The 10809-nt window shown below is 30.8% G+C and overlaps 2 protein-coding genes across 2 annotated transcripts; one reads left to right on the plus strand and one right to left on the minus strand.

Annotated features, from left to right (window-relative positions):
* Positions 1 to 1166: 1166 nt before the first annotated feature.
* On the plus strand, positions 1167 to 5250 carry LOC107486062 (probable WRKY transcription factor 12). The gene is made up of 4 exons (XM_016106603.3): positions 1167 to 1280; positions 1442 to 1521; positions 1933 to 2097; positions 4933 to 5250. The coding sequence occupies exons 1-4, from the start codon at positions 1167 to 1169 to the stop codon at positions 5093 to 5095; spliced, it is 522 nt and encodes a 173-aa protein (XP_015962089.1). The 3' UTR covers positions 5096 to 5250.
* Positions 5251 to 5998: 748 nt separating this feature from the next.
* LOC107486061 (uncharacterized) lies at positions 5999 to 10182 on the minus strand (the record flags this gene model as incomplete). The annotated part of the gene is given in 9 exon segments (XM_016106602.2): positions 5999 to 6547; positions 6685 to 6779; positions 7109 to 7156; positions 7803 to 7923; positions 8212 to 8266; positions 8349 to 8464; positions 8571 to 8639; positions 8950 to 9059; positions 10024 to 10182. Coding segments are annotated over 9 exon segments (801 nt in total). The 3' UTR covers positions 5999 to 6445.
* Positions 10183 to 10809: the final 627 nt, after the last annotated feature.

Below are 10809 nucleotides of genomic sequence, written 5' to 3' on the forward strand. Positions count from 1 at the left end.
CGGAGAAATTTAATTTGCATTACTCACTATAAAAAATATTTTAAAAGATACTAGATAAATGTATGTGTCTCCCAAAATTATTAGCTTGATTAGAAACCAAATTGTTGAGTTTTAATTTTCTCTATGATTTTTATACAATAATAATCAAATAAAAGAATTATTTTCTTCAACAAAAATTAAAAGCAGTGTCATATATACATGGCAACTTTTGACATTATTAAATAATTAAATATTTCAGGTGTGACATATATATTGTCTTACTAATTATTTTAGAGTAATGCTATATTTATAATTATGACTACTTATGATAAGAATCATCTCTATAAAAGATATTTTTCATAATCAAATTGAGTTGGTGTAATAATTAGTTTATTAGTTCACTTACATAAATATTGAGGGTCCGAATTTTGTATTGGACATGCAGCAACTCATTAACCAGCGATAAACTCTTAAATAGAGTTTTGTATTGCGACAGATTAATTCTTGATCTGCCAGATTAAAAGATACCATAAAAAACTAAAATAAAAAACATTTTCATAATTAAAAAAAAAGAGAAGTGTGTTTATATATATATAATTAAAAATATTGTTTTATATTCATCTTTTAATAAAAAAATATTAAAAAATTATCAAAATTTATTATTAAAAAATTATCAAAATTTATTATTTTTTGTCGTTACTTAACTATCAATTCAATTTTTTTAGACTAGTTAATAATTTAACGATATACTTTATTCCATAATTTTAAATATTGATAACTAACTAATAATTAAAAATAATGATAACCCTCTAGAATTTTTTTTCTTTTAATATCTTCTTTCACCCATTGATGTAGATTCCTTGAGATAGAGTAGTCCAAGACTGAAAAGACTTCCCTAAAGAAAACAAGGAGGAATAAATCAGAAGAAAACCATAACCGGCAAACTTATAGTAGCAATTGACCAAACTACAAAGCCTCATGTCCTATATACCCTCCTAACATAACCTTATTAATTTTATATACCCTAGAAGTTTAGGTATGTATCTCAAGAGGAAGTGGTAGTTGATATCTACTATATCTTTATGAAAATTACAAGATTAATTAATTAAAGGGAAGAAGAAGAAGAAGATCAATTATATAGTACTCCAAAGTTCAATTAAGAATTATTATATAATAAGAAGTGGGATATGCAAGGAGGAGAGAGAAGTGGTGTTCCCAATTATGAGCTTCAAGTTCCATTCACCAACATCACCACACCTTCAACCACAACCGCCACAACAAAAAATTGGCATAACAAGCAGGTATTTTTATAGAAGGATGAAGTTTTGATCTTCACCCTAGTTAGAAATTATTGGTTTTATTTTATTTTTGCTTTCTCTCTCTTGTGTCTTTTTAATTGTAGGGTATTTTTCTATGAACTTTTTTCTTCTTAATTTTTTTTTTCTTTATGATAAATTTTTAGGTGGGAACTCTGGATCCAAAGGCTGTGAATGATGAAAATTGCACTGGAAATTCTAGTGAAGGCAACAATAATATTACATGGTATCCTTCTCTCTATTATTTATTAGAGTGCATGTGCATGTGGTAATTAATCAATAAATATATATAACTATATACCAAAATAGGAAGATATTGATTAGGCTTATTGTGATAATAAAATGTGTGGTTTCTAACTACTATGTGCATAATATAATCTTCTTTTGTGTTTTGGTTTTGAAGAAGGATCGGAGCAATAATATGAAATATGAAATTATGAACTTATAGACTCGAAAATAGTCTTGATTCTCATTGATAGCTGAATCTACTTTTTACACAGTTGCATCACTGACTACTCCACATGCTCTCTTTTTTACTATTATTATAAATCTCTATTTCTATCTAATTAAGACTATTAACCATATATAATATAATAAATAATTTATGTAAGTTAATGTATGTGGTGTGTTGTGATAGGTGGAAGAGTAGTGCAGCCACAGAGAAGAACAAGGTGAAAATGAGAAGGAAACTAAGAGAGCCAAGGTTTTGTTTCCAAACAAGAAGTGATGTTGATGTTCTTGATGATGGTTATAAATGGAGGAAATATGGCCAAAAAGTTGTCAAGAATAGCCTTCATCCAAGGTAATTAGTTAGTTAATTAATCATCCAATAACCTTATTAACCTTAATAAATCCATATTATTTTAACAACATCATATATACTATTGATACATATACATGTGAAATTAATTTTAAAATAGCACCTTCTTAATTTTGATAAAGGAACACATACATAATATTAATTAAACTGTCAACTGAACTGAAAGAAATAATTATTCTCCTAAAATAGTTACATTCATAAGGAAGAATATAATTAATTAATCACAAGGTGAAGACATTCAACATATATAGGGGAGGGGAGAAGGGAAAACAAAAGGGTTAAAAAAAATGTTATCCATGAGGCTTAGGATTTTTCCACTTTTGGAGAATAGGAGAATCTATCAATATATATGCAGATGAAAAATGCATATTGTTGAGTACAATGGCAACATCAATGGCATTATACCCGGAGAAACAAAGGTAAAATGTCCTTTTTTTTTTTTGAAAAAAGTATACTGTTGTGTCGGCAGTGAATCAATGATGAAATAATTGTCACAGTCATCACAAGATTAATAGCCATCAATGCATGCATCAAATTGATATTAGTAATTTTTATATATGATTAGATATATATTAGTTTGGAAAATTCTAATTGAAAATGTATATTATGAATTTATAGTGACTAAACTTTTTGTTCTAAAGAATGTTAATAGGATTAATAGTATTGAGTGACAGAGGATTTTCACCCTTAGACTTAGTTTCAGATGAAATAATATAAATAATATATTGATAATTAAGGAGAGAGGGAAAAAAGAATTAATATATTATCACTCAGAATACTAATTATTAGAGTTTTGACAATATGGTGCAGTATAGGGTCGACAATATTCCATACCTTATTCCAATACCATCCAATTTATTTGCAATGGTATTAATTTCTATGACTAACATATATCCAACATCCAACATATATGAAAATGAGTGCATGCCTGGAGTTCCACATGTAAACTTGTAGTACTGTAATTAAGTTTATAACTAATTAAAAAAATTTATAATTTAATTTGTGAAAGTAATCACGCCCTAATCTCTTTGACTAGAATGATAAAACCAAACAAACTTGCTATGGGATTGACCAACTTATTATAATATTTCAGCCATTTAAAATAACTCGTTTTTTGACTTTTTTTTTATATACTAAAAAACTAATGCATTTAAACTTATTTTATATCTAAGTACAATGGTTTCTTAAAAGTTATTTTAAAATGGAAGAAGTAATTTATCATGTGTTCAATGTTTTAACTTGTCTTAACTTTTAGCTTTTCATGCCTTTTGAGTACTTGATGCATGCATGACCTAGAAATTAAATCCGTCAAAATTTCGACGCTTTTAATTTCCAGATGAATGGTATTACCTTGGCACTATTGACTACAACTTTTATATATTTCCTTTTTTTTTCGTAATTCTAATTAATTTAATTACTATAGATTAACATTAACATTGTATAAAAACCTTATATAACTATAAGATCACCTAGCAGCTAAATATTAAGTGTTTTTATAATGCGTGGATCTCTATGATTTGAGAGTTTTGATATACGCCACCACTTTAATCTGTGAATATATTTAGGATAAGATAAGACATTAAAAATAAGACATAAAAAATATAGACAAAGAATTTAGTATTTTAATATTTTGTTTGGTAATAAAATAGAATAAATTATGAAAATTTAATTTATTTTTATTTTTATTTATTTAAAAAATTTAAAAAAATATAATTATAAAAATTTAATAAAAATAATAAAAGATAAAATGAAAAATAAATTGTATCTTTTATTAATATTATTGTATCTTTTTTATTAAATAAATATAAAATATACTAATTCAGTGTCTCTGAACATAATGTCTCTGTCCATATCTTATATGTTAAATATAATTTTATGTCTTAATATAGTGTCAATATCTTATCTCTATAAACAAAGCAGCTTTAAAGCTACTGGATAAGTCATAATAGTTTACGGGTAGAGAAATATATAAGTTGGTACACATCTATCAGAATTTCTCACTTTATCTTGAAAGGATTATTATTATTATTATTATTATAATATTATTGTTAAAGTATATATATGCATGTAACGTGCATGGGAAGGGACTGTTGAATGTTTTACAAAGTGGTCAAACACCAAATCGTATTCAATGTGTGTCCTAAAACTTAAGAAAGCCCAATTATATATTTCTATCTCATATCATCATTACAAAATTGCACTTAAAGGTAGGTAATGTAGTTACAACTTATTAGAAGTGCAATCCAATTATAGGAAAATTAGAAAATGGAAAATTTAATTATTGAAAGAATAACTTCATGAACTGGGAAGAAAAGGTTACCAATTTTATGGTGGATGGTACTAACATACATTGTTTAATAACCAATAAGGCAATAAGATAGAAATTTGAAAATGAAGAACACGAGTTTTAATTTATTTGATGATATAATGATTTCTTGATGCAAAAAGAAAAAGTTGTATATCTTTAACCATGTCAATAATATAAGATATTATTTCAAAATTACACATATATAGTTCAGGTCCATTAAAACTACTATTTTTTATTCACAAGTACATTAAGCAAAACCTTAATTTATAATTAATAATAGAAAAAGATTTCACTACAAATTACAAGGGAATTAAATAAACGAAAGAACAAGTAAAATATTTCATTCACTCAGAAACTATTTTGTCGTTCCATCATAAATGTATTAATTTACACAAGGAAACTTATTAGATTCTCTTTAAGCTGCATTATTTATTTTACTCCCACACTAAACAACTTTGATTAATTTGTTAAAAAATATAATTGGTATATTACATAATATTATATTGCAGGAGTTATTACAGGTGTACACATAGCAACTGCAGGGTGAAGAAGAGAGTTGAAAGACTCTCAGAAGATTGTAGAATGGTGATAACCACTTATGAAGGTAGACACAATCACATCCCTTCCGATGACTCAAATTCTTCAGACCATGAATGTTTCACTTCTTTTTAATAATATTTTCCTTCATATAATTGAAGAGACATGGGAAACAGAAAATTTGTCCACAAATCTTTTGTTATGATTAAGAAACAGATTTCTATGTATTTATTGTCATTTGTTAATGCTTAAATCTGCATTCATATATGAACTACTCCATCTACGTATCATTCTACATTCTTCATTAAGTTGTTTCAAATATGGAATGATAAAGTTTTGCTATTTGTATTTTTTTTGGGTCGTACTAGGTGAAGGTGGTATAAATTACCAAAATTACTCCCAATTTTAGTAGGATCTCGAATTCAGGTATTTATTTTTATACCCATAAATCATCTGCCAAATCGGACAATACAAATGATGAAAGGGTGTTTAAAAATGCTATATGGACCCTTTATTTTTATATAGCTAAGTAGTACATTTTTCTTTAGTATTAAAAGCAGCAAGAATAATGAAGGCATTAGCTAGCAAATTGAGTTGCTAACTACTGAGATGATGGCTTGAATTTCATGATGAAGAAATAATTATAATAAATTACTCAATTTGATGTGTTACACTGAACTAGCTTATGCAAGAGATGGGAATTGATATGGATATGATGACCCAAAAACCCGAGGTTGGGCCATATTTCACTATGGAAATAGAATTGGAAAGTGTTTCAAGCTTGCAGTAGAGGATCATTTTCAAATTCGCATCCTCCAATGTATCGTCATCTAGCAAAACCTAACTTGCTTAACAAATTCAAGATATTCCATAATTATAAGGCTCGGAAACTATGAAATCCGCAGATAAGGTACCTATATAAGAACCTCAATGTCTACAGTAACCATTTCAAATGGAGATCCGAATGTGTTGAGCAGCTGCATTTTCTTCCACAAAATTTATTTGAAAATTTTCTAGCAAAAATGATTAGTTAAAAACTTTAAAAGAGAAAATCAACTCAGATATTGATTCTATTACTCAAACAAATAACCAGCATATGGATTCCTTTCACAAACAAGGCCACCAAGATGTAAGCAACTTTAAGTACACCAGCCCCTAATACAAGACTGCAAGCAGCATTTGCCCAATAATGGACGTCAAGGAAATATATAGACAAACCGCAATCCATTACAATCTAATCTCTTTGGTACCAAGCAAACCTACATTTCAAACTCCCCCGGCAGTGTGTCAGCCAAGAATATCACCTTCTGACTAGATTTAAAGTTTTACCAGTGCCTCTAGATCGTCGTGATGTCGTTCTTAAGCTTGTCTCAGTCCTACTCAAATGTTAGAAGGTTAAAGGCTGAAACGGCAGGTATGGATATCATAAGTGCATCACATCAAGTACAAAAACACCTTCTAGCTAAAGCTAGTAGTCTTCAGATACTATCGTGAAAGAAGTTTGTATGAGGGTACATCTTCTAGCCGTGTTAGGTCTTCAAGCAGAAGCTCTTTCTCCAGCTGCCGGCGCGTTGCTTTCATTACTGTCTGTTATAATTAAGTAATACATAAATCAGTAAATAGTGATCTTAAGAATACCTTTTATGTATTTAAAGGTTGCCTCTGCAGTTCTGCCATATTCTGTCCTATCGGTATCAATCAAAATGAGGATAAGGAATACCTACATTAAAATCCATGTATGACGCACGCATGGAAAGCCATTGATGATCCATCAGCTTGAATGTTATACAATAGAGAAGATCAAAAGCTGATTCATTTTCTGTCATGCATGCATAACTGAATTCAGTTAGTTACACTCACACATATATAATGAGGACAATCATCTACTTAAAGCTATAATCTTCTGAATACTAGTATTTGTGGTAAGACACAAGATTACAGTAGTGCAATTTTGTACAAAGTACTTTGTGAATTTTGGAGACATGAAATAAATAGCGAAGACTAAATTATGAGAGAGCAAAAGGTGGAAGTGACTAAGATGGAAGGAAATCATCCAAAGAATTGTGTGTCAAGCGTCAAGTCCCTTTTCATAGGAAATTGCATTTCTCATAAACTTAATAGATTATCAGGATTGGAAATCAAGGTTACCTGCAAGAAATTTTAGAAATGTTGCTCCCACCAGTGTCCGTGGTTTGACTGTCGTCAAGGCAAAGAAAATTATTAGCAGATAACTCAATCAAATGGAACAAATTACATGGAAACGAGTAACATAATCTACAAGCAGAAGCCTGTATTAGAAAGACACAGTCACATATTACATTCTCAAACCAGAAACATAAGTAAAAACATTAGAAGGTTGCCAGCATGTTGGGATAACAGTAGTGAGCCCACATTGCTTGTACCAGGGAAAAAGAAATGTTGTTTTAAGAACAAGGGTCCAACAATACTATTTCATGGCTAAAAGTAAGAAGTGAATTGTACGAGGTTAGCCCATGTCATTCAATTCATGTGACCAATATCTTCCATCATTTCAACTAAAATGGAACAGGATTTTTGTGAAATGAAAACAAGCCACTATACAAATCTAATCCTAACAATTAGAATATATCATCCAGTAAATAAATAATGACTAATGGTAAATTACCACTTGGCATACAAAAGTATGTAAAAAGAAAAGTGTAAATTAAAACAAGCATATCCCTATCAGCATATAACACCCTTTACATAGTGCTCTACGAAATCTGCACACATATAAAGGCATCCTCCATTCATCAGTTTAGACAAGATATATGCAAACTGCTTGAGACTGAAAATTTAACTTAGAACAGAAGAACTAACAAACCTGCTTCAAGATCCAGCATCTGAATAAGCATAAATGTGATGTTAACACCGGCAACAGCAAATGGGTATTCCCACACTGATCGATCTCCTTCCTGCTTCCGCAAAAGATCCTGAAACGATTTCTGCAAAATGCAAAATTTGATGCTTAGGCAGGCCAATTCACGAGAAAGAACACAGTGCCAGACAACACAATCTCTATTAAATGTAGAAGTCCCTTTCTTGTTATTAGTAGCAAAATTAGTCTTTTATGTTGGATCAAATATATTAATATGATTGATTTGTTAACCACAACAGGACTTCTTTTGAATCTAAACATTGGTTTTGGTCTACGTTAAGTCACCAAATAATTTATTACATCAAAAAGAGTGGGAGGGTACAAAAAAAGGAAAAGAGAAAAAAACAGCTCATACCGGGAAATTCCTGGCAAAGAACAGCAAATTCTCCAATGATATGAAACCACCACCCCTGTCAAATAGGAATAATAGGCATTATAAACTAGTTATAGAAGTCACAGCATCCAGAAGAAATCCAAAAGATTAATATTAACCTAAAATCTGTCGATGGATCCTTCCCTTGCCAGCCCATTTCCTTCCACTGCTCAGAAATCAAGCCATGGAGTTCTTCCTCAGGATATGCAGCATTCCATAAAGCCCTTAGAGCATCCTAAGATCATCAATAGCAAATATAAATTACATTGCCTATGGAAATAAGCCACATGGATATTGTCACATACTTACAATAACCTGAAAACTATTAATATAAGGAATACCTGGTGTTCAGGAATAGAACTATCATACGGGACATCTATACGACTCTGTAACCTCTGTAGGCTTTCCTCCTAATGAACAAAATTCAGCATTGAGAATTTGTTGTAGCAAAACGTAAATGGAAAATAGGGAGAGTATGCACATGTCATTTTTATCTCAAAAGCTTTAGAACGTGAACCGAGAAAAACTTTATACAAAAACCCCATTACTTATGGCATTACAATTCAGAGTAAGATATAAATCAGACATAACCAAAGGTCTACTGAAACAAAAACTCATGTTCCGTACTAAATTCTATGTTCAGTAAACACAGCATCAACCATTACTTAATAAAGTAATATATCAATTAAATAAAAGAACAAATTAGAAATAAAATAATACCTGGACTGGAGTTAGATCAAAAGAGGGACGAGCATCACTCTCTCTCCTCTGTGCACAGACACAAGACAGACCTCTGCCAAGCCATGCTGTTGATCCTGTCACAATCTCAGCTGTAACAAAATAAAACTGCCCATAAATGAAGATTGAGCTTCAAATTTTTGCACTGCAAATATATAAAACAACTGAAGGACAGGAATCATGAACTTTAATTACTGACTAGTTATCCTCGGTACATAACAGCTTTTGTTCAATTTGATTCTTCTCTTATTCCTTTCGTATTATTGATTTCATAAATAGCAATTCCAATTTTTGAATATAAATCAATAGTTTCAGCAATACTTTACAAATATATAAAACAGCTGAAGGGTAGAAATCATGAATTTTAATTACTGACGAGATATCCTCAGTGCATAACAGCTTTTGTTTAATTCGAGTCTTCTCTGATCCCTTTCATATTATTTCATTTCATCAATAGTAAGTCCAATTTTCAAATATAAATCATTAGTTTCAACAATACTTCCAACCACTGGCTTTACCAAACCATAATAACTAACTTCAATTAGAGTTTTCCACTATTTCTACACTCAATTAGTAAAGCGCAGTTTCACATCAACACAAAAAATGATGACAGAAACATTTATTTTCCAACATACATAAAAAGAGGGGCACTTCAAGAATGCTAGATCTATGAGATAACCCTATTACACATAACATTCATACATGAATTAAGCACAGTAAAAGCTCTTTTGGCTCTAATAGTAGCATCTTTCATATTAAACTGAGCTGAATAGAGATCTCTAACAACAACAACAAAAAAGGGGAAAATACCGATCCAAAGAAAGCAATAAGTGTATAAATGCACCCACCAAGGCAATTTTGAATATCCGCAAACATCACGCAAGTAAAAAATCCGGGATCAATCTCGATTTAAAGATTCATCACTATAATAAAAGGCGAAAAAAAAGGAAGGAAAAAACACAAAAGGAATCAAACGTTACGAAAGTAGAATATAGATATATATCTGCGAAAATCACGGGAAAAATTTTAGGTGATAGAATTCAGAGTCATTTTTACCAGAGGTTGAATGGCACGTGTTGCTTCGATCAATACCCTGCGAAATCCTCCTAACAGCAACGAACGATCCACCTCTATCGTCCATTCGTACTACTGCTGCTGTTATTATTATAAGTTTGGTCTCATTCACTCCACTACAACATCATCATCATCATCATCGAGTTGTTCAGCAATCTAGAATTCCTTAGTTTCCCGGAAAAGAGAGGGGAAAATACTATCCCGGAAAATCACCAACTTTCCCGGAAAATCCAATCAACCAGGAAAGTTGCATCAATCAGCTAAATGCTGGGAGAAATGGAGCAAGAAACGGATTGGAGATCAGAGAGAAAGTCGGAGAGGATAAGGTGCAGGGCGTCAGAGAGGTGATTTTCTCGGGAAACAAACGGAAAGTGATAAAGAAAAAAAAGTGATTAAAAATGGAGGGACGACAAAAAAAAGTTGAGATGAAAAGGGGGAATATGGAAGGATCGTATAGAGGAGAAAGAAAGAGAGAATCTTGGAAAGAAAAATAGGAAAAATTAGGGTTTATGGGAACAGATCTGAGAGAGAAGAAGAAGGAGAAGAAGCAGCAGTTAAGTTTTGCGTTATCTGAGTTTCTCTCTCTAAAAACGTTTTAACGCATTGTTAGTTAGATGAGTTGTGACTTGTGTCGTGCGTGAGACTGGTGCTCTCAGAAACCCTTCTTCGTTGGCGTTTTGTTAAGTGTGGCTTCCCTCACCTCTTTAACATCTATCACTTCTTTTTCCTTTTCTCCATTTTTTTAAAAACAAAAAACTTCCACATCTA

This window comes from Arachis duranensis, chromosome 4, assembly GCF_000817695.3.
Source record: "Arachis duranensis cultivar V14167 chromosome 4, aradu.V14167.gnm2.J7QH, whole genome shotgun sequence".
NCBI classification, from domain to species: Eukaryota; Viridiplantae; Streptophyta; class Magnoliopsida; order Fabales; family Fabaceae; genus Arachis; species Arachis duranensis.

Excerpts from the sequence above, each read along its gene's own strand:
- LOC107486062 (XM_016106603.3), top strand. The coding sequence starts at position 1,167 with ATGCAAGGAGGAGAGAGAAGTGGTGTTCCCAATTATGAGCTTCAAGTT. Across the intron at positions 1,522-1,932 it reads GGCAACAATAATATTACATG|GTGGAAGAGTAGTGCAGCCA; the intron begins GTATCCTTCTCT and ends GTGTTGTGATAG. Across the intron at positions 2,098-4,932 it reads AAGAATAGCCTTCATCCAAG|GAGTTATTACAGGTGTACAC; the intron begins GTAATTAGTTAG and ends ATTATATTGCAG.